This window comes from Anas acuta, chromosome 1 (assembly GCF_963932015.1).
Source record: "Anas acuta chromosome 1, bAnaAcu1.1, whole genome shotgun sequence".
Lineage (NCBI taxonomy): Eukaryota > Metazoa > Chordata > Aves > Anseriformes > Anatidae > Anas > Anas acuta.
Genome location: NC_088979.1, coordinates 14,226,252 through 14,251,067, shown reverse-complemented (window position 1 = coordinate 14,251,067; position 24,816 = coordinate 14,226,252). Strand labels below are relative to the sequence as shown.

Genomic DNA, 24,816 nt, shown 5'->3' with positions numbered 1-24,816 from the left:
AATATCTTTATTGGTGATCTGGATGAGGGGATTGAGTGCACCCTCAGTAACTTTGCAGATGACACCAAGCTGGGTGAAAGTGTTGAACTGCTTGGGTGCAGGAAGGTTCTACAGAGGGATCTGGATAGGCTGGACTGATAGGCCAAGGCCAGCTCTATGAACTTCAACAAGGCAAAGTGCCAGGTCCTGCACCTGGGGCACAACAACCACATACAACACTACAGGCTGGGAGATGAGTGGCTGGAAAGCTGCTCGGTGGAAAGGAATCTGAGGGTATTGGTTAAGAGCCAGATGAATATGAGCCAGGTCTGTATTTGGGTGGCCCAGAAGGCCAACAGCATCCTGGCTTGTATCAGAAATTAAGCGGTCACCAGGACTAGGGAAGTGATTCTCCCTCTGTACTCAGCCCTGGTGAAGCCACACATTGAGTACTGTGTTTGGGTTTGGGCTCCTTACTACAAGAAGGAGCTGGAGGTGCTGGAACGTGTCCAGAGGAGGGCAATGAAGCTGGCGAAGGGTCTAGAGAACAAGTCCTATGAGGAGCAGCTGAGGGAATTGAGGTTGTTTAGCCTGGAGAAAAGGATGCTCAGGGAGACTTCATCACTCTTTAAAACTACCTCAAAAGAGGCTGTAGTGGAGTGGGAGTTGGTCTCCTTGCCCAAGCAATAAGCGATAGCACAAGCGAAAATGTCCTCAAGTTGTGCCAGAGGTGGTTTAGGTTGGACATTAGGAAATGTTTATTCACTGAAAGGGTTATGAAACATTGGAACAGGCAGCCTAGGGAAATAGATGAGTCATCATTGCTGGAGGTGTTCAAAAAATGTGTAGACGGGATGCTTAGGGAATGGTTTAGTGGTAGGTTTGTCAGTGCTAAGTTAATCGTTTTAGAGGTCTTTTCCAACCTAGCTGATTTGATGATTTGATTTGATGATTTGATTCTATGATTATTTTAGTCCAGGTCATTTAAGCTGTTCAGTCACACAATGCTATCCTGCAAACATTTGTGTTGGCACAACTGAAAATGTGATGTATGGTAACGCAGGGGAAGAACTAAGCAATGAGATGCAGAAACTTCTTAAACCTTCTTGCCAACAAAACCAACATGTCTTTCACTACAGCCAAAATCTTTGCTCATAGACTCTATTATATTATTTTAGTATTTCTCAATCCATTTTCTGTATCAGTAAGAGATAAACATGTTAATAAACTGCTTGTCATATATGAGAAGTGAGTAGAAGCTTTCATGTGTATGCATGTACACTGAAGCCTGCTTGGAGAACATCTTTGTTTGGTAATACTAGCATGGATAATATTAATAGTTAATATTTAATGTCATAGGTTTTGTCATAGGCTAGCAAATATAATACAGCTCATCTGGAGACCTGAAAGACATCTGACTACTAACCCATACTGAAACATCTGCTGTCTTTGCATCTAGTTATCCATGAAATCTGAGGTAAAGCTAACACAGCTATGTCTGCTTATAGAGTAAAGGCACAGTATTTTGCCATACAGACATTTTCTCATTTGAATATAGAGTGTAGCGTTTCAGTAAACAAAAGAATATGCACATACCTACAAGAAAAGCACAGTTGCTAGCAAGACAATGATTGTGCTAACTGAGCCTTGTTATGCCTAAAACCACAACCACTCATTATGGTGTCATGACACATGAATACTGCTATGGCAGTAAATTCCTTGAAGACTAACATTTTCTTACGTAAGAAGAACATTCTGAAGCATTGTTGCTCAACATCACTGTGTATGGATATAATATAAATCTGTACAAATAACTGACTTGTATTAAAATATTATTTGTTAGTTAACAGCTCAAAATAGTATTTTTACAAAAGGCCAGTGGCTGCCTTCATTGCAGTATAAATTATTTATTTTATTTTCTGGCATTTACGGTAGAATAAACACAGATGACAACACTCAGGAAGTAGGAAAGCCATTCCAGGTTGACCTGTTCTCTTTGCCTGAAGCACAATTGTGAGTTGAACTTAAGCCTCTCATCTCATGGGAGAATGCCATAACCTCCAGCTAGGTAGCATACCGAAGGGTATAACTTTGGGTTTCTCCTTCTATTGTTCTATAAAGATTTCTCTGAGTAGAGGTTCAAACCTGAATGTGCCCCCTTTTCAGTTGAATATGTTCCATATGAAACAGCAATAACTCACTCACTCACTGATCCAAATGACATTCAAGCAATTTACCCAAGTGGATTAGCTTCAAAAGAAGGAATTGGTAGAAATGATAATAGAAAAGATGATGGAAATGGGTGTTTGGTATATACCAGGAAAGAACCATTACCATTTCACTATGAGATGGAGAAATAGAAATAAAGATGGAGAAATAGAAAAACAAGAGAAGCATTACTGTTCCCACAGTTATGGAGTTATGGACGGCACTTGATTTTAGATCCCCAGGTTGAAACAGTTCATTTCAGGTAGCTCAAACAAATCACATTTATAATTTAATTTGCCTTTTTTTTTTTTTTTTTTTTTTTTTATCATTTAACACTATAAGCTGAATTTTACTTAAATTCACTAATAGGTTGTGATTCAAGTCCCAGGAATTTACTTTAGTGCTATTGCAGACCATTTTAGGAGCTTGCTTTTCCTTTATAATCAGTGGATATCTAATCAGTATAAGCAGAGCCATTCATGGTTTCTTGTTATTAAAAATGACACTTCTGGTGGAAGTGTAAAAAGAAAGGAGTAAAACATGAGTGAAAAGGTAAAACATTTCCCCAGTCCCAAACACAGGAGGTGGACTAGTATCCCACCTCTGTGTCAGTCTTAGTGAATATCTTCCTTTCTTTCACTTTAATTTCTGGCAGCTTCTTCATGTAAGAAATTTACTGAGCACTGGGAAGTAGTGGGCAACAACTGTTGGCACTATTTGAGCATTTATACTTGGCACCAGGAAGTCAAATGAATATCTAAGCATTTCACTCAAAGGAGGACACTGTTTTTCTGTGTGTTAAGTTCAAAAGGGTAAAAATTAACAGCTCCTCACTTTTAGGCAGCACAGTTTTATACCTTTTTACTAATGAAATAGCTCAAAATTCATGATGCAACATACAGTAAAGGAAAACACATGCAGATTGTACTTCAACTGTTTCAGATTTGCGTAGCTCCACTTAATTCAATTCTAACTTACAATGACTTTGGTTCACTATTACCACTCCCCCAAAGACAGCACTTCTGTGAACAACCCAGAGTGGACTTCAAAATGCTAACAGAAATTCTCATCTTTTGTTTTTAGCTAGAATAAACTGGGATCCGTCTGATCCACAGATCATATCTGAAGGCCTGTACGCAATTGCAGTAGTATTAAGTTTCTCCAGAATAGCCTACATATTACCAGCCAATGAAAGCTTTGGACCACTGCAGATATCACTTGGCAGAACTGTGAAAGACATCTTCAAGTTCATGGTGATATTTATCATGGTGTTTGTAGCTTTCATGATAGGCATGTTTAATCTCTATTCCTACTATCTGGGGGCAAAACAAAATGAAGCATTCACAACGTAAGTACTACTGATTTGATTGTAATAATTGTGAGCTATTTTTATGGGAGATAGTTGTTTGCATTGTATGTATTAAATTTACTAATAGTTTTGTAAGTTTTACATCTTTTAAAATACCTTTTTGTGTGGTATTAAATAGTATTTTTTATTGTATATATATATACATACAGACAGACTTTATATTATATACTTGAATAAGCAGATGAACTCCTGACCCCAACACTAGGATGATAAATCAGGAAGAACAGTCTGGGAAGGTGAGGGATAGCTGCAGTTTATAGCTGAGTAAGAAGCAGGAATGCCTGTGCATCTGCTTAGGGATAGATAATAAGCCAGCAAGAATTTACAGGTTGGGATTAGAGGGTAGACCAACATGGGTGATTTTCTGGTGGATGCCTGCTGCAGACTGCCTGATCAGGAAGATGAAACAGATATGGCTGTCTTCAGACAACTGGGAGAAGCCTCATGCTTGCAGCTCCTCATCCTCATAGGAAATTTTATCCACCTCGACATCTGCTGGATGGGCAACACAGCAGGACACAGGCAATCTAGAAGGCTTCTGGAAGTCATCAACAATAACTGCCCAACATAGGTGATTGAGGATCTGGTGTGGAGACATTTGCTACACTTGACTTTTACAGACAGTGAAGATCTGGTTGGGGATGTGAATACCGAGAGTAGCATTGGCTTATGAGATGATGGAGTTCACATTCCTGAGAGGAGGGAACAAGGCAAATAGCAGGACCACCACTGTGGACTTCAGGAGAGCAGACCTTGGCCTGTACAAAGAATATCATATGAAGAGGAAGTCCTGGAGGAAAGGGGAATCCAGGGGAGCTGTTTGATTTTCAAGAATTGTGTCTTCAACACTCAAGATCGGTCCATATTACTGGGTAGAAAATCAAACAAAGGTATCAGAAAGCCTGTATGGATGAACAAGAGTGACTGATCGTTGTAATGTCTCTCAGAGGGACCTCAACAGGCTGGAGGAATGGGCTGACAGCATCCTCACAATGTTCCACATGGGAAAATATCAGTCCTGGCCCTGGGGGCGTAATAACTCCAGGCACCAGGGCAGCCTAGGGCTAAGCAGCTGGAAAGCAACTTGACAGAAATAACTGTTATTGATGCTCTTAGTGCACTGCAACCCTCTTACTCCATGTAGCATCAGTTGCATGCTTTTTTTCTTCTCCCACCATAAGAAGAGAAGATCTGAATTTACTCTGTCTGTCAGGAGTTACTTGATATACATTTGTCATGACATCTTATTGCTAGCCATGATTTTAAGATAAATCACCTAAGCTGATACTCATTCTTTTCCATGCGCTGCAGTCCTTGCCCACTTAATTTCTGACTGTCATAATATTTAAACTATAGCTGTTATGAGGCTTGCTCAGCCAGGAAACAAACTTGGCACAGAAGGAAAAAAATGCTACTACTTTTCTTATTATTATTAGCTCACACAATAGATAAAGTATCTGAACCAATTCACAGATGGTGTACTGATAGAATATTTTATGCAGAGGGGTAGATTCAGAACTACATAACTTATGGGTTTCTTTTGACTTTTCTCTTAATGATAATGCAATAAAATTGAAAATGTGCTTTACAATGCTACTATATTTGGGTCATGGGGAAATACATGTAAGGTCTATTTATCAAAGCAAGAGAAAATACATCTACAAGGAGGTGAATATAGAATTAGACTCCCAAGACATTTGGACTTATGTTTGTGCGTATGTATGTGGAGAAAGAGAGAGAGAGAGAGAGAAATATATATATATATATATATATATATATATATATATATATATGATTAAGAGGAGATACATGCATTGAAAAGAACTAACCTGAAAAAAAATATTAGTGTCACAAAACCATGGCTTATTTATTTTTTCTTGAATTTGTGGGAACAGTGAAAACTGAACTTCAGGATTATGGTCTTGAAGCATTTTTGAAAAATGTTGCTTTGCAGTCAAACAAGCTGCTTTCTTTACGGTTTCAGAATGTTGATCATATTAATGGTATAATACTTAATAACAATTGAACTATTCATACAATTATAACAAAGTGTTTACAGGTTATTTTTTGTTATTTACATTCACATTACAGGCAAGTATGTTGCATCTAGAATAAAGTAGTTTACAGTGATTTATTGTAACATTCTTTTGAAGCTGTAGATATAATTCCTAAACTGAATCAGATGTTTTTATTGTCAGTCCTAAATATTAGGACACGTATATTATCGAAGAACATATACATATGAAATTAGGTAGTCTACTTCTGCACAATATTGCTCTGGTACAGGTGTACATTATGATAGTAGAAATTTTTTTACACTGTGCAAAAATGGTCGCTGGCAATTCATACAATAAGACTATACTGTTCTTGTTCAGTAACATATGCATGTGTTCAATTCCTCCTTTTAGTGTTGAAGAAAGTTTCAAGACATTATTCTGGGCTATATTTGGACTCTCAGAAGTTAAATCAGTTGTCATCAATTATAAACACAAATTCATTGAAAATATTGGCTATGTCCTTTATGGAGTTTATAATGTTACCATGGTCATTGTCTTACTGAACATGCTTATTGCAATGATCAACAGCTCATTCCAGGAAATTGAGGTAAAAAATCCATTTATGATGAAATATCACCTAATGTAGTGTTATATCTAATTGTTTAAATACCCTGGAAATCCTGTCTTGTCATCTTATATAAGAAAAATAACACAGAGAATTTTGGAATATATTACCAGAAAGTATTCATTCACTGTTCATTTTTGTTACAAATTACCTGGAAATTACTCAGCTGTATGTGCTTGCAGTAGGAAGAACCAGAACCGAACCAAGAAACCCAAGAAACCGCTGCCGACCCACAGCGGATTATTTAAACAATCATTGCTTTATTCCTCTGCATTCAACAGAACTTTATCTAATAAAGTAATCAGCAGGGCTACAGAAAGTCAGCATGAACTTTTCATGTCATGCAATACAAAGGGCTAAATCATTATAATTGATTAGTAAAAAATGGAAGTAGAGCTCCAGAAGCTAGGCCATCCCAGCCTTTCCTGGGTGATGCCCTTACCACAAAGCAGCAGACTCAGGTTGTTTGACATTACTCCCAGTTTCTGGGCATTGACTTGGGGTCACAACCATTATCCAGCCTGATTAAAAGCAGTGCACATTCTCCAAATTTAGATTTTTCTGACTGAGATCACAGAAAAAAACAATTAGGTTTAGAGCAAAGAAAACTACGCTGTTATCCAAAAGTATGATGACTGAATACAAATAGCTTCTAAAAACACCTACAGCAATATTGAGATATGTCCTTGAGCCTGACCTCAGTCCTTTCTGCAGAATTGACTTCCCTTGAACTTTACAGGAATGAGTAAAATTAGTGTTTTGGCCATTGTAAATGTTAAACATAAACCATGGTGATGATAGCATACCTTATTTAATCGTATATTAAAGCAAGTGGAAGGAATTTGATAAAAATCACCTAATCCTCTTTAACATCATGTTTAAAGTAATAAAGTAAAATTCTTATTTAAAATTCTATTTCTTTTTCAAAAAGAAGATTATAGATTAAATTAATTGCTACAAAAAAAAAAATCAGTAAGATAAGAAATCAAAGCTTGTAGTATTATTGAGGAATTTACAGTTTTGTTATGTTAGAATAGGATTTTTCCATTTTATTTACTGAGCGTGACAGTGTTCCATGCAAGTGACTACTTGATCAAGCCTGAGAGGATGAATTTGAATGTTGCCATGAAACTTTACATTAGGCATTGTGTTGTGTGCTTTTAGGTCAACACCATAGGCTTATTAGTCTCATTACAAAGAGCACAAGCCAAGAAGTCTTTGTAATGTTGTATTGGAGACTATTAGCACTCATTCTGGAGTAACTAATGTCTAACGCAAATCCATTTTGTTCTTCTGTAATTGCATTGTTTTAAACGGATTAATAAGAACAATTCTATTAATTGAAATGTGGTTTTCATTGATTATAAACAAGCTCCTAACCTGTTTGAAATTAACTTCAGCCAATTACATTGAAAGCACACATAACATTTAGCTAGGTCATCTTCAGTTGTCAAGATGCTATTAATAGTGTATTAATAGCAATGTTTCTGCTTTACAGGATGATGCTGATGTAGAATGGAAATTTGCAAGGGCTAAACTTTGGTTTTCTTACTTTGAAGAAGGGAGGACTCTTCCAGTACCCTTCAACTTAGTGCCAAGTCCAAAATCTTTGCTGTATCTCTTACTCAGAATCAAAAAATGGATCTCTAAACCATTTCTGTGCCAAAAGAAAAACTTTCAGGAAGATGCAGAGATGAACAAGGTAATTTAACAGTATGTCTATTAACTACTAATTTTAAAAGATAAAAACAATTTTAACTTTTCATTGTTGGTGTTGACCCATTTTTCTAATGAATTTCCTGATCTGCTTAGTCCAGACTGAAATCAATCACTAGGTACAGGTTGAAATTTACTTATTTTTTAAGTTAAAAAATACCTTTGTAAATTTACAGTTCTTCTTGCTCTCTGTCACAGAGTCAGAAAATAATTTAGGTTGAAGGGGATCTTAGGGGTCTCTTGTTCAACTCACAGCACGTCAGCTCTGAGGTCAGACCAAGCTGAAGACTTCATTCCTGTCCAGTCCTGAAAACCTCCAAGGACAGAGACTTGACAACTTGCCTGGGCATCCTGTGCCATTCATTGCATTACTATTCTCAGGGGGAAAATTTTTTCCTATCCAGGCTGGACCTCTCTTGTTTCAGGCCGAACAAGTCCAGCTTCTCCAGCCTCTTCTCACAGGGCAAGTTCTTTAGCCTCCATCATCTCTGTGGTCCTCCACTAAGCCTGACAGGAGTGTACTCCTGCAACTCCTCCAACACCTGGTCATTGATAAAGATACTAGAAGCCAGTAATGAGTGGTGTCCATCAGAGGTCCATACTGGCACTAATGCTATTTAATATCTCCATCAATGATGTAGATAGTGGAGTTGAACGTACCCTAAGCAACTTTGCAAATGACGCCAAGCTGGTGCTGTTGATATGCTAAAGGGAAGGGATGCCATCCAGAAAGACCTTGACGAGCTTGAGAAGTGGGCCCATGTGAACCTCATGAAGTTCCAAGGTCAAGTGCAAAGTTCTGCACCTGGTCTGGGGAAATCCCTAGTATCAGTACAGTTGGTGATGAATTGATTGAGAGCAGCCCTGCAAAGAATGACTTGGGGATACCGGTAGATGAAAAATTCGATATGTTCTGGCAGTGTGCATTTGCAGCCCAGAAAGCCAACCATAATCTGGGCTGCATCAAAATCAGCATGGCCAGCAGGTCGAGGGAGGTGATTTCCCCCTCTGCTCTGTTCTTGTTAGACCCTGTATAGCCCTGTGTTCAGCTCTGGGGCTCCAGAGCAAGAAAGACAGGGACCTGTTACAGTGGGTCTACAGGAGGGCCTCAAAAAGTATCAGAGGGATATAATACCTCTCCAGTGAAGAAAGACTGAGCAATCTTGGGAAGTTCAGCCTGGAGAAGAGAAGACTTCTGTGTGACCTTATAGCAGCTTTTTAGTACTTAAGGGGGATTTATAAGAAAGATGGAGAAAGGAATATGGGTAATGGTTTTGAACTGAAAGAGGGTAGATCTGGACTGAATATATGGAAGAAATTTTTTACCTTTACTGGAACAAGTTGCCCAGAGAAGTTCTGGATGCTCCATCTTTGGAAGTGTTCAAAGCCAGGTTGGACAGGGCTTGGAGCAAACTGGTCTATTGGAAGATGTCCCCACCCATGGCAGAGATGTCACACTGAATGACGTTTAAAGGTTCTTTCCAATGCAAACCATTCTATGATTCTATATTAAAAAGTGCAAGTCCCAAGACAAGGCCCTTACTGCCCTCTGAGTACGACTATCCAGCCAGCATTTTGCCCAGTTGTCCAGGCTAACATCCTAAGGTAGGTAGAAGAATATTTTGGGATACAGAGTTAAAACCCTTACTAAAATCATGATAGACTACATTTCCAGTTCTTTCTCCATCTGCAAACCCAGTCATTTTATCACAGAAGGCCATCCAGAGGGTCAGGCAAATTTTACCCTTGGTAAATCCACATTGTCATTCTCAGTCACCAACTCCTCCTCCATGTGCCCAGAAATGTTCTCCAAGAGGATTCAATCCATTATTTTCCCAGTTACCAAAGTGAGGTTGTGGTGCTGACATCACCATTTTGGCCTTTTTTGAAGATGAGTTTGATGTGTGTCTTTCTCCAGCCTTTGGAGACCTCTTCCAATTTCCATGAACTGTGAAAGGTGTTACCATCTTTGGAAGTTCTCCAACTGCTCTCAGAACCCATGGATGCAGCCCAATGATCCAATAGACTTGCCTGAGCCAAGTTCTGTCAATTAACCCCTGACTCAACCCTCATCCACGGTTGGTTGTTCAAAACCCTCCTCAAACCCCTTCACTAAGAACAGAGCCTTGGTAGACTGTTGGTGAAGCCTGATGGAGAGAAGGCATCAAGTCCCTCAGTCTTAACCTGAATACCCTTCTTGACTGAGCTGCAGGCCCACGTTTCCCTGTGCAGAATATTATTGCTATTGCAGCAGTAGAAATTCTTCTTATTGCCCTAGCCAAAGTTAGCTTAAGGTGAGCTTTGGCTTTTCTAACAGCACCCTCACATGCCTGGGCAGTGCTTCTGAACTCCCCTTGTACAGCCTGTCTCTGTGTCCGCCAAGAAAGCAGCTTCCTTTTATTCAAATCATTCTGTTATGTTTTATACAAGTACAGTAAAAGGCACTTGAGTTTATTTATTGCTGTATCTAGCGGGTTTATTTAAGGAGTTTATAGTCAGTCTGTTTTTCTTGCAGTGGTTTGGTATAAATTAAATTAATTGCTTTACAAGAACGTAGGGCTTAGCACATGAGTTTACGTGGTGGTAGAAGTGTAAAGACTAGCACTGTTGTAACGCAATATGGAAGAAAAGCTTTGCAAGACATCTAATGAGACTCGCTAAGTAGAAGGGTGAGCATATGGTAACATTCACACACACAAAAAAGAAGTTGCAGGTTTGTCTATGTGGCAGAATCAAATGTGTCATTTATGGAACTTTAAAAAGTGAAGGGTCGCTGTTAAAATAGTCAGCAGACTGACCAGAGGCCTCCCCAAGGTTAGTAATTTTCGAGACAGTGGCTATAGTCATTAGACAGGGGCCTGTGAAGAAATTACATGCCTCTGTCAGTTCTCAACCAATATGACAAACACTTTTCCCATCACAGTTATCAGCTGAAGAGTAAAAGAGAAAATAAACTCATTACAATCCTAGAAGGAAAAAATGGACCTATATGGAAAAATAGTGTGCCTCTGACAAGCCTCTGCCTCTGGTTAAGTTCATAATGGTTTATAAAAGGAGACACAGACATTACAAACACTGCCAACAAAATCAAGCTTGTTATTAATTTCAGATGTCTTATGTGTGCTACTGGTAAACTTTCTAGCCTTTCAAAAGACCTCATGTCATTTTATTTGCAAAATCAAATACTAATGTATTTAAGACCCATCAGAGATAATATCACTGATAATATCAGATAATATATTTGCTTGAATTTTCAGTGACTCAATGTTATCAAAACTTTTCATCAAGCTGCTTGATGAAAATTGATTTCACAACTTCAGTGAGTGATAAGGTCATCACTGAAAAATGGACTTTAAGGAGATGCATGCAAACTTCAAATTGGGTGATGGTGAGAAACATTTGTGACTTTGAAATGTGCATAAGTAAGTTATAAGCTTACTTTTAATGATGGTTTTAAAAATGAAATTTCTGATCCAATACAACTTAGGTAAATTTGAAAATCTTGTGCTTGCAATTACAATTAATTTTTATCATTCCTTTCCAAAATTATGTTTGTACATAGCAATTCAGATAGCTAGAAAGGTGCTTTCTGCTAGCTGCAGATGGTAGAGTAACAAACACTAAATTACATGTTCTTACTCTGCAATCAAAGAAGCTATAAAACTGCAAATCAAATTAAAAACAAACAAACAAAACAATACCTTACAATGCAACCCATAATGCAGCTGGACTTGCATCTATTCTTTTCTCAGCCTTTCCAGAAAGGTGATTGATATTGCCAGATGATTATGTTCTTACTTCCTTTTCGCCCTGCCATATGCCACTGAGCTGACTTGGATCTATCATGTGCTGCCATCCTTTGCTCTTCTAAAAATAAACTAAAATGTTTTCATGTCCTCTATTAATGATACATTTCTGTAAAGTCTGTTTTATGGCATCGTCTCAAAGAAATTCTTAGCTTTTGGAGCTTTTAGCTTTGTACTCATCCCTGTGCTAGGCAGGTTGGTCCTGCTGTGGCTGCCGAGCTGGCCATCCTTGCATGAGGAGCTGCTGGAAGCACAGTGAGCTGCGTGAAGATCAGAAGAGATCTGGCAAGAGCAAGACTTGGTGGCTGTGCAAATGCAGGACTCAGGGATGGCTTGGCCCTGTTCAATTAGCTTTGCCCCCAAGTAGGGTTGCTGCAAGGGCTTGTCCCCAGTCTGTTCCAGTTGCCAAACTGTGAGGGAGACAGCAAGTTCCTCTGGTGCAAGCCATACTCGGAGGTCTCCACAAGTTTACAGAGAGATGCCTTTACATTGCTGTGCCCAGAAATGTTAATGCATGCTTGAGTTTACTGACTCAGGCCCAGTCTGAGGGTCTTTCCCAAAGCCAGTGTCTTCTCGGTGCAAAAGCAGCGGCAGCACCAGAGTGAGTGTAAAGGTGAGAAGGAAGGTGGGAAGGGGGGAATTCTGCCCCTGGAGCTAGCTCTGCCCTTATTAGTGTCAGCAGGAAACAAAGCCAGATGTTGATAATGCTAAATGGCTAGTATGGATAATGTTAATTAACACAGCTGCATTCAAAGTGTAGCACAGCAGAAACATGTCTTGAGACATGTCTACATATAATAATGAAGACTGTGAAAAAGTTTTCTTACAATCTGGTGTTTAAGACCTGCAGATTTCTGCTGTAGGGTAGGATTGTTGTTTAAACATTAGATAAACAAGAACGATAATCCAAAATAAATAAATAAATAATATAAATATAAATATAATAAATATAATAAAAATAAAAATAAAAATAAAAATAATAATAAAAATAAAAATAATAATAAAAAGAGTTTTAAAGAAACCTTCTTGGAGTATTATGCTAAATCAAAAAAGTGCCTTGGAAAAGAGAAAGTATATGTTTTAAGAGTCACAGAACCTGTTCATCTTCCTGAGAAAATAGCGGCAGATAACATATATAAGGCATTTTTTTAAACCATGACCTTTCAGAAAAGAAGTAAGGAACTAATTTTTGAAATAGCTTTAAGCCCTGACTCAAACAATGAAAAAATATGTTACTTTCTCTTTCCTGGAATAAAACAGTGATTCTGAAATTTGCATGAGGGACCTCTGGTTATGAGAGCACAAACTGAATCATATTCTGGGAACTCACACTCCTGGTCTAAGCATATGCAGTTTAATGGCATTCCACTAAAGTCATCAACTGCTTCTGAAAATTGGGATTTAAAGACATTAGGAAAGTGCTGCACAAAACAGCTACAGTCATTATAGATGACTGTTGTAACTGATTGCACTGAACATTTTTGCAAGAACATTTTTTTCTAATAGCAGTGCTCCATACATGCTGCATTTTTCTTTCACACAACACTCCCAGAGGAGAGTTATTTTTGTTAGGTTTCATATGATTATTGTATTTAAATTACTTTCTCTTTTCTCTCCAGTTACTTATATGTGGATTCTTGATAGATAATAACTTAAAAAGATGAAAACTCTTTCAATCATTAAAGTGACAAGCTGAGTTTACTCTATTAGTTGTTTTTAGGAGGAAAAAGCAATACAAATGAAGCTTCAAGGGTTTACAGATTTTGTGTAAAAAATGAAGTTGTAATGAAATCTTGGCAATCTCTGCCACCAAGCGGCCACTCAGCAGTGTACAATAAATGTGCATTGTGTGAAGCACACAAATGTGTTTCCTACAGAGGAAGCAAACTCTTCATTTTATTCTACCACATTATTTCCAGAAATTAGGAAACCAGAAGCTGAAGAAGAATTAAGATTTTTTTTTTTTTTTTTCTCATTTAATTTAATAATAAAGGTAAGGCCCAGGAGAATATTTGTTAGCTTTAAAACCCTGAAATACATATTGATTAGATGTAGAACTTAGGGATATGGTTTAGCGGGGACTGTTAGTGTTAGGTCAGAGGTTGGACTCGATGATCTTGAGGTCTCTTCCAACCTAGAAATTCTGTGATTCTGTGTGTGTGATTACACAGTCATATATACTCAATAGCCACTATTTTTTTGCTGTTGTTGTTATAAATCTAATGCATAGTTTAAGTTAAAATATATTTAGATAAGCTTATGTTCTCCAATATATATTCAAAGCATTTAAGGTAGTTTTATTCAAGGAAAAAAAATAAAGTAATAGATTTTGCACATCTTTAATTAATTTCCCATCCAAATTCATCTTAATATGTTACATATAAATATTAATTGTGCCATATATTTCTATATCTTATGAATTTATTCTTGCTTATTTCAAATAAACATAATCTGAGTTAACGTTTTTTAAAATATGTATACATATACATATATACATAGAGAGAGAAACTTTGTAACAAACAAAAGTTCTAAATTCAGCGTAAATTTAATATTAATTTGAAATGAATACAAATGAGTACACTGTGTCAACAACTGTGATGTTTTCTTCAGGAAAAAATATCAAAATACAAGTGCTATATAAAATTTTAAAATATTTAAATTATTCCTTGTTTACTGATTTATTAAGATTCATTTGCTTTACTGTAATAGTGAAAATAAAGTTCTTGGGAATTCTGGAGAACTAGAAGACTTAAAGAGCATGCTCTGCAGCAACAGGGAGAATTACGAATTTTAATTTATGTCCTCTTTGCTAATTATGCACCTGAATATTATGCGTCATTCAGCATTTTTTGTACATATACAGTTCCCAAGTTTTTGATTTTAGCCTTTCTTTTGTATTAATACACGTAGTGTAAGTTAGAACAAAGCCCCAGTAAAGCTCTCTGCTGAGAGCTTTAACCTTTTCTAATTGACATCTGGTGAATATTTACCACATATTCTATAATCCTACTTCCATTTACTCTCAAAGTTCAACCACAGGAAATTCACCGTGTACCTCAGGAGGTTATAATGATTTCAGTTGTAGGAGGAATAGCTACACGGAAGCTTCAGCCTTCACTGGCAGCAGGCGTTGGAGCGTGGGCTGCTTGCTGTGTGGCATGGCTGTGCAGCTGCACAAGCATCTAACTGCTTTCCCAGCTTGTCCCTCATATCAGGCATCAAAGTGCCCCAGTTTGCTTAGCTGTAGGTGCTTGATGTGTTAAGACACAAAATAACCAACACAGAGAACCTCACTGAAAGTGTAGTGTGATCCCACTGGATCTGAGGTACTGCACTGGGAGCCTAGTGTTTTAAAGCAGTAAAAGTCTTACTGTAACTTGTCTACATGTGGAGAAAGTACTTTTTAGTGACAGTCCCACTTATTTCTTGTCCAGATCAATCACAGCTTATATTTCATACTTTTTTATTTCTTGCAGTGCCACTCTTTGTACTGTCTCCATATGAATCAAAAGTCATGTAATTCATTTTGGTTTGAGACTCAGTGCAGTCCAGCCATCCAGCTGGAGCCCCCATTCATAATTTCCTGAAGCTTTAGTCCTTATCAAAGATGTAAATCACAAACAAAGCCTACAAGTTGAATCCTCTGGTTTTCATCAGGGGTGAAGACCTTTCATTTTAGCACGTGTAGTAAAGAAGATGCTATTCAGAAACACCAGCCGATAATTTTGTGGTTCCTGTGATGGAGTTCTGCAAAGGTACCATGTGATGGAGTTCTGCAAAGACTACCATGGTAACTTCACACAGACATAATTGGGCTCAACAGTTAATGTTCTGTCATACAGTACCTGCGTGGGGCAATTTAACTTAATATTGTTCTTTTATTTATTTTGTATTATAAGCAATGTTTCAATTTCAGCTTGGTCAAAGGAAGCAATCAAGTATAAGAAGCTCTGATGAAATCCACTTAAACAGTCTAAACAATCCTCCAAGACAATACCAGGTAAAAAGCACTTTATTTTTGAATTAGATCAAGTTGTGCAACTCATAACAACGTAAGGATAGTTTGAATTTAAGTTAAATAAAAATCAAGGGTAAATCCGCAGACTGCATATGTCAGAAATAAATGCAATGATTTTGATACTTACAGTAAAATTTCAACTTTTTTGGTCTTTTTTATTTATTTTTTTCCCATATAGTATAACATTTAAAGTGCTTTTTGATTTTAGACAGAGGTTGAGTCCTCAACAGCACAGCAAAAATTAAGAAAACAAAAAAGAAATGCAAAATATTCCTGGTTTGTTTGCTGAAGTAGCTTAGCTTATTGTGCCACATTTCTATATTTTAATACCTCAGGAAATAGAAATATCTTTCAGCCAGTGTGCTATCAATAGTCTGTTTATCCTCTAGTTCCTAGACAGCTTCAGTGAGCCTTCATGCAGTCAAGCATGAGGAGACCCAGACTAGTCTGCACAGTTGTTCTGGGCTTCTTTTCTTTTGGAGGCTGCTTCTTTCCTTCCTGGTACTAAGTAGGCAGAAAGGAACGAGCAACTTGGGCAGTAGAACAGGACAGTCTGAACACTAACAGACATTGAAAACAGTGGAATTAGGCATAAATACCTTTTTTTAACCATAAAGTAAAAACAAGTTGGTTTCCTTGGGTGCCACTGTTACATTATGCAGTGTCTATAATAAACTCTGTTTCAAAAACTCTGACATTTTCACAGCCAGTTTCCTTTCAATGCAGCGACAGATATGAAGATTATAAATGTATCCTGTAAACTTGAGGGTATGTGTCCTTGTATTTGAAACATTCTTGGATTATTAGAATAAACAGTACGGCTGCTGACCTTGCAAGCATGACTGTAATGATGGTCCAGAACCACTGATCTAGGATGATTCACTTCTCAGCCACCTCTGGTCAGAGCTATTACTGTGGAGACAAAAGCAGATACATAAAACTATACATATTTCCTACCTTGTAGTGAAAAACAAAAAATATTTTGTTGTCATGGGTTACATTCTATAAAAATATTAAAGCCAAAGATAGATCTTCAAAGGTAGTTAGATACATTCTTCCATATTCAAGTCTTTTGAACTAATGGGAAGAGCAGGGTCAGGATTCATTTATCCTAGAAAGATAAAATGTACGTTTCAATTTGCTGGCCTAGGTCCCCCATATTACTAGTGGACAGGACAGTCATTTGAATGATGTGCTTCACTTGCTCAGTTTTAGCTGTCTGAGATGAACTATGCTCTCAGATTTGCTTTTTCTTTCCATAAAGGGAATTCAGGGTGATTGCCACAGATATATATATTTACATTATAAAATATCTGTATTTGCTTAAATGAGTCACAGCTGAGGTGCTTAAATGACTCTTAGAATGTGGGTTCCATTTTTTCCAACATTCACGTTGTGAAAAGATAGCTTATCAGTTATAATACTAAAAATAGATTAAAATAAACATTGCAAACAGGTTTAGCAATTAGCATGGCTACTCACGGCCATGGTCATCTTTTGGTAGTAACAGAGGCTAGATGTTTTTGTCTATGTGTAGATCAAAGCTGCAACTATATCAATAATTCTCGTAGACTCTGGTAGTGGTCCAAATCAAGCTTCATGAATGATAACATCAGGAAGACAGGCTTAGTTTTCTAACTTTCTTATACATATTTGTATAGAACAATAAATCTTACATAATTACTGTAAATAAAAAAAAGGTATTTTTACGTTACATTCTTTTAAGCTGGCAAGTCCTACACTGCAATATCTGAATGTAAGAAAAGATAGCAGAGCTCATATGTTGAAATTTCATAGAAACAATAGCAGGTCCAAGTAAGAAAAGTTTTTCTTTACTTTCTTCTCTGCAGAAAATAATGAAGCGGTTGATTAAAAGATATGTACTGAAAGCTCAGATAGATAAGGAAAGTGATGAAGTCAATGAAGGTGAGTATGTGCATGTTTGTGTCTAATCAGAGAATCAAAACAAATTAATATGGTTACATATGACACCTGGAAAAAAATAAATGTTTCCAAAGTGCTTAATCCACTTGACATATTTACAAGTGCAAAATGTAAAATTAACATGAAATTGAAGTTAGGGAAGAGATGTGTCTTTCCCATCAGAAACAGCTCTGCCATCAGATTCTTGTTCTCCCATCAAAAGCTGTCACTAGTCTGGCACCTTCTTGTGAAGCGTGATGCCACTTCTAGTAGAGCTCATGCATTCTAGCAGAGCTCCCTGCAGGGAGGCTGCATTTAATGCAGCAGCTGGTTGGGGGCGCTCACGTATGAATTTTCCCTTGTGCAGACACCTTTTTTTTTATTAGGGAAACAGCTGGTGCATGCACTTAGCAGAAACGTTCACTTTTGTTTGCACCCCTCAGAAGCTGGAAAGACACCTAATGCCACAGGGAAAAAAAAAAAAAAAAAAAAAAAAAAAAAAAAAAGAGGGCTGGATAGTAAGAGGCCTTGTTGCTAGCCAGAAGGACTCAGGGATATGAGATTTCAGTGATTTCTCTTAGAGCAGATCATTGACTTCCTTATAGAGGCTGCTTAGGGATTTGTGAACTAATGTGATCTCTCACACATTTGCTTTCTCATTTGTTTCCTAAACTGCATCTTTCTATTCCTATCCATAAACCACCATTCATATACAGTCCACAGAACATTCACTTTTTCTGGTTCAACAAAGAAATCCTGAGAAAACCAGTGATAACTGTAAGATATGTAGGATATGCTACTTTTTCCTTCTTTTCTAAATAGTGTGATCTTCTAATGTCTTTTACAGGTGAACTGAAGGAGATCAAACAGGACATTTCAAGTCTCCGGTATGAACTCCTTGAGGAAAAGTCCCAAAATTCAGAAGATCTGGCAGAACTTATAAGGAAACTTGGGGAAAAATTGTCAATCAACTCTAAGGAAGAAGAAAACAAAAGATAACCAACCTAAACATTTAAGAAATGCAACAGAATGTTAACAATCCACTCAAAGCCATATTTCTGTTTTTCTCAAGTCTAGCTCACATTTCTACTACAGATTCAGAAATTACATCATTCCAAATCTTTATTGTAAAAACAGAGCCGCAAATCCTCTCTGTCTATGGTAAAGATGAAATACCACTTGAGTAGCGATATTTATTTATCCTTTATCTGCTGAAGAATAGATAGTTTTAGATCATTTTAATATTCAATTTACCTCTTTTAGAAGGTGAGTGGAATCTTGACAAGCCCAGCTGTGAAAGATTAAAGACATAAATCTAAACTTTTCCTACATTAGCTGGTTGTTTTTCCAAATTTAATTTTGTAGACATTCACACATATATTTTAGTGAAGCAGAAGAGGGAAATTGTGTGTTTTTACATATTTATATCAAATGCTATTTAATTTTTCAAACATTCTGAACTAGAAAAAAAAAGGAAAAGAAAAAAGCAAACTGTCTTTCTTAAAAACATGCAGGTTATTAATTTATTTGAGCATCTCTTTATTTGAGCATTAGATAGCAGAATTCTCAGAGGTCTTTCCTACTTATCTCTATCACTTGATAAACTATCATGAAAGATTCCTAGGTTCCAATGGGAGCTGGTGCATTAAGAAAGAAATATTTTTCACCAAGCTTATTGAAAAGCTATTGCTGGGGCCTGAAGGAAATTCCTTTAATCCAGAATAATTAATCCTTGAAGTTCTAATCTGTTCCAGAATTCCCAAATTCTCCAGCTTTTATGTCTTGAACTAAAACCCACAAACTGCAGGAAAGTTTGATTGTAAAGCAGGTAATACATTAAGTTGGAGGATATTACAATAGTAAGTGTAAACCCTCTGAATTCAGGGAATGGTATGCATTGGGGACCATGTTTCCTCAAGTTAAACTTCTTTAAGTTGTTGAATTTTGCTCAGATATATCTTTACCAAAAGAAAAGGTGTTCCAAAAGCACAAAATCTGTATAGATTTGCATCCCTTGTCCTATTCTTTCCCTGGAGAATTTCCTGCGCTCTATCTCCTAGGATTTCATCAATGAAGAATCTTCTCCATGTCATCATGAGTAGCTTCCCACACTTCGCTTATGCCTACTGTAATACTCCTATGTCTCTGTTTAGCTGGACAAGAGGTACGATATATCCGTGTAGACATGTCTGGTTGATTGTTTAGATGCCCAGTCCCTGGAGGTGTTCAAGACCAGGTTGGATGAGGCCCTGGGCAACCTGATCTGATGGGTGGCATCCCTGCCCATGGAAGGGGGGTTGGAGCCAGATGATCTTTAAGGATCCTTCCAAACCAAGCCATTCTGTGTATCTATGAATCTATGATTCTATGATAGTTGTGTGAGTCACCAGCTAATACCTACATGCAGGATAGTTGGTTGCTTTCTGTTTCTCCAAGTGGATACAGGCTAAACACCATCTCATTTTTTCCCTCAGTTAATGCAGTAAATTGGTTTCTCTCCTCCAGCAATCACCCATTCTGTGATTGTTACAAGCATATATTGTGTTGGAGAACTTTACTCCTCTTTAAGCTAGGTTGAAGTTAGTGAAAGGGCTGTGAAACTTTATAACAGGAACTTCAAGATGTATAATGTACCTGTAAAAACCTTGCATATATTGGAAACACGGCTAAAATGACTTGTTGGTAATTACTTTTAAATTAGCTTTGTGAAACTTATTTATTGTGGAATGTATCAGAGTCTTTCCACCTCTCCCTTTTGGCTGAAGGTGTAAAAATATTGCTTTTGATTGGTTCAGACTAGTTTCTAGCTGAATTTACTGATAGCCTTTTTAAAAAACATTGGTGAAATCACTGTGTATCTTCAGGGCAAAAAAGTGTGAATGAGAACTGCTTTTGTAGTCATGTAGACATATGTAGAGGCAAGAGGCTCTGTCCTGCCTGGAGTGCAGTTGAAGTTGTGAAGGTTGGCCTTTGACCAGGTTGACTGGGTATTTACTGTGATCTGGGGGAATTTCTCAGCCTTATGCTCAGCCAGTTAGATTAGCCACAAATGGAGCCTGTGGGATAATCCCATGTACTGTGGGCCTCATGCATAATGAACTCAGGGTTTAGAAACATTTAAGGCCTCTTCTTCTGAGGGAGGAGAAGAAAATGAGACTTTTGAAGGTACTAGAACAGACTGTATTAAAATCCACAGTGTGTGCGACTGGAAAACTATGAGCTACAGAATAGCCAATTTAATAACTTGCCTTTGATTATTAAAAAGCATTACCTCATAACCTGCAGTATTTCCTGCAGTAGTCAACAGGGAGTACTGCAGACTCTGAGATGGCCGTACTGGTTGGTCTGCAGCAGAGATGCTCTGGTTTCTGTGTCAGCCATTGTATGGAAACAAAGGCAGCTGGGGTGATCTCCAGCTGGAAGTCAGCATGAAGCTATCTTCACTGCCTTTTGTCCCCTGGAAGGCTCCTGCCTGTCTCCCTGGGCCAGAATTGGTCACCGATTTTGAGTTCCCGCTTGAATATTTTGGGCCTGGTTTACTGAAGTAGTGAGCACTTATTACGGCTCCAGCAAATGATCACATTAGGGACCACACCACACCAAGATTTTCCACCTTTGAGAAGCCCTTTGGAAAATCTGTTGGCCAGAACTTTTGGTAACAATTACAATTAAAATTTGGTTTCACTAATAGGAAGTTTTCGACCATTGTAATGTGCAGATTGGATCTGCAGCCCAGTGCTAGATGTTGGTAAAACTCAATCTCCATAAATCCAGTGTAAGGAAATGGCACTTAAGGAAATGTGTAAACACAGTTTAAGATCCAGGCACTTTTAAAGTGAAGATTTTTATTACAGAGGTAGAATGGACACTGTGAACTTGTTTAAGCCCAAATTTTGACTTACCTTAAAACTATAGGATCATAATGTATATATTGTATTTCATGAAAAAAAAAAAAAAAGATTTTTTTAATTCAATGAAGATATTTTATATGTAGTTATTACTCATGGAACAATTTGTTAAATATATTTGAAGAGGTCTATTGCCAAATGTAGTGTGACAAGCAATGTAGTATTTAAAATGAGCACAATACCAAATATATTATTCTGATAAAAAATTAAACATACCAGACTGAAAATACCTTTGTGCTGCATTTTATAATCATATTAGTCCTTCACTGCTGGGAACCTTTGGCTACTCTTGCTTGGAAGACAACAGCAAGACAAACACAGAAGACTACTTCAAATTGTGAGCAATCCTACTACAAAAAAAAAATAATTTAAAAAAAGTTTCCCAGAAGGATAAAATGTCTTGTCCTAGTTGATTAGACTCAGGATCTGTCTTGCCTTCTGCAACTAAATGTCACTGATGCTAGATGTTTTGGAATGACCCTGCAGCAGGTAACATGTAATTTTTATCCTACATGTTTCTACTTCTGTTTTCTAATTACAAAAGACTGATATAACTTTGATGAGGAAGTGTTTCTAGATTTTTTGTTAATTATTAGGATAACAAGTAGGTAGTCTTGCTACATACTTTAGTGTTCTTTTAAATTTTTTTTTGATCTCAGCAATTCACAGTTTCTGCAGCAGCAGCTTCCATGTCCAAACCAGACCTACTACGAAAAAGTATTGGCTTTTATATTTTTTTGTCCCATGAATACCTCTTAAGTTTGAATTATGTGACATAGTGAGTAAAATCCATCATCTTCATGACAGTCTTCTCTCTGTTCATACAAACATATTTCACTAAAAAATATAAGATATCTTAATAAATTCTCAACAGAAGAAAGTACTTTCAAAACAATCCCCAAATTAACAAAGGTTTGCATGGAGGTTTCTTTAACTATTATTGTTTAAACCAAATCACACCAAGCTATTGGGAGGAAACCTTATATGTCATGGAGGAACACAGATAATAGAGAGTAATAGTGTAATACAAGTGTACTCTGCTCAAGGTTTACAGAAGCAGTTCCTGGGTAGTTTTCTCCACCAAAGGGTTTCACGCATAGATTCAGATATTCCAGGCTAAAATCTGCTTTATTTCACTCCATTTTTGAGCACTTCAGTGCCAAGTTAATATATCCTACTGGTTTTGGAAGTGAAATAAATAGGGTCACCTAATGTTAGATGGATGCTAGCCATGAAGACTTCTGTGTTGGAGCACATCTGGACTTATTTTACATGCAGTGAATAGAAATGGTCAATCACAGGTGTGATTTTGTCTCCTCTCAAGGTAGGAAAGCATCCTGGATAAGTCATGTATTAGAAATGACCATTTCTCTCCAATTACTCTGAAGAAGCCACTATAGGTGTTTCCGATGTCTATAAGGAAGTGTGAGATGTCCCAGCTTGCAGAAATGAACACGGCGGTACACTGAAGAGCCATGAACCATCACAAAGCCTCATCTGCTTAGAAGTGCTTGAACTGATGAGGAACTCATTGAGAGGAGCAGGATCCAACCTGCCTGCAGAAGAAGCTAACCCATTTTCCAGGGATTATGGATGAGTATGGTCCTTCATTACTCTGAAGCAATATTACATGTTTTCAATAGTGTAAGTGTGGGTAGGCATAAATGGAAATATCTACTAACTGCATCTTTCCCAGACATAAGAAAAACTGTAGCTTAATGTGCACTTGGAAACTAAACCCTAATTGATGAACCAGGAACTTTATGAGAAAGAGAAGTTTAAATGCTATGTTTTATTACACTATGGTGAACATGTATTTTCAAGATTATGTCTTTAAAGTAAGGTTTACAATATACAATTTGATGTTGGCAGTACTTCAGCTATAGCAGATGTATCATATAATTTATTAAGAACATGTTCTCATGGCTGCAGTGTCCCAAAATGCAGTTTAGTCCAATGAAATCTTGCATTTGCCTCTCATATACTTCCCTCAAGCTTGAAATTTGTAGCTGAACATAATAATTAATATATTATAGACAACATAATGTGCAACTGCGCTCATTCACAGAACAGTAGAAATCTTCCTTATATTGAAAATGGCTCATTTTTCATGTAAATATTTAATGTTTTTTTTAATTCATTAGAAAATGCCTAGTGCAAATAATATTTCTTATTTCTAAGCATTTATGTTCCTGCTTAAATTTTAATTTGGTCTGTGAATATAGAACTCATAAATTAGAAAATTTCTATTTGGAAAAATGGAAAAATACTTGTACTTCATGATCTCATATAAAAAGAGGAGTTAGGTGAGGCTGAAGAATTACCTTAATCTACGTACTCTTAGCAGGACAGGGATATAGTGCTTTTCCCTGAGGTATATGACCTTGAGTAGTTCAAACTGCTACACTTATTTTATTTTTCCATTGCTGCAAAGCCTAGCAGACTCTTCTTCCTCTTTCTGTTCTTGTCACCATCATTAATGTGACAGTGCAGAAGTGATCACAAGGTACAATCTTTGAGTGCTTTCTATGTCCTGGCAGCTATTATAGTAGCAATTGGTTTTGCTGTAACCTTTTCATTATTCTATGATTCAGCTCCTCAACATTTACTCTTTGCTCCTTTAATTGATGGATCTCCAATCAAAGTAATTGAAAAAGATTAGATTGCATAGTCTGCAAATACCGGTCATGAGATAAATCATTATGAACATGAATAGCAATAACTGTATACACTTTTATGTATAAAAACTTTTACATCACTTTGATATTTCATTGTTCTTTACAAATAATGAGTGTATGCTGGTAGGCTTGCACAGTCTGCCAAGAAGGGTATAATTAAAACAACAGTCAGTACAAAATACTTTTGCTGTGGTGGCTTAAGGCAGCTCAGCACCACCACACTGTTCTCTTATCCCCACTCCTCAAAAGGACAGATGAATTAAATATGATGAAAAAAGCTCAGGGGTTGAAATAAGGACAGGGAGGTCACTCATCAATTGCCATCACGGGTAAAACAGACTTGGCATAGGGACATTAATGTAATTTATTGCCAACTGCTACCAGACTAGAGCAGTGAGAACTAAAAGCCGGCTAAAAAAACCTTCCCCCTACCCATCCTATTCCACCTCCTCCCCCTGAGCAGCGCAGAGGAACAGGGAATGAGGGCTGCAGTCAGTCCCTGGCATTTTGTCTCTGCAACTCCCTCACTGTCCCTCTCTGCCCCTGCTCCCCATGGGGTCCCTCCCACGGGATGCCCGTCCTTCCCAAA

The 24,816-nt window shown here is 37.3% G+C and overlaps 1 protein-coding gene across 2 annotated transcripts in view; it reads left to right on the top strand.

Moving 5' to 3' along the window:
• The window catches only part of TRPC6 (transient receptor potential cation channel subfamily C member 6), a 96,802-nt gene extending 75,026 nt beyond the window's left edge, over window positions 1–21,776 (top strand). For both annotated transcript variants that reach the window (XM_068669874.1, XM_068669880.1), the window contains 6 exons: window positions 3,271–3,535; window positions 5,965–6,160; window positions 7,677–7,880; window positions 15,617–15,700; window positions 17,569–17,644; window positions 18,489–21,776. In XM_068669874.1, coding sequence (XP_068525975.1) covers window positions 3,271–3,535; window positions 5,965–6,160; window positions 7,677–7,880; window positions 15,617–15,700; window positions 17,569–17,644; window positions 18,489–18,640 — 977 coding nt within the window. In that variant the 3' untranslated portion in view covers window positions 18,641–21,776. The remainder of the gene's footprint in view (window positions 1–3,270; window positions 3,536–5,964; window positions 6,161–7,676; window positions 7,881–15,616; window positions 15,701–17,568; window positions 17,645–18,488) is intronic.
• The last annotated feature ends 3,040 nt before the right edge of the window (window positions 21,777–24,816 follow it).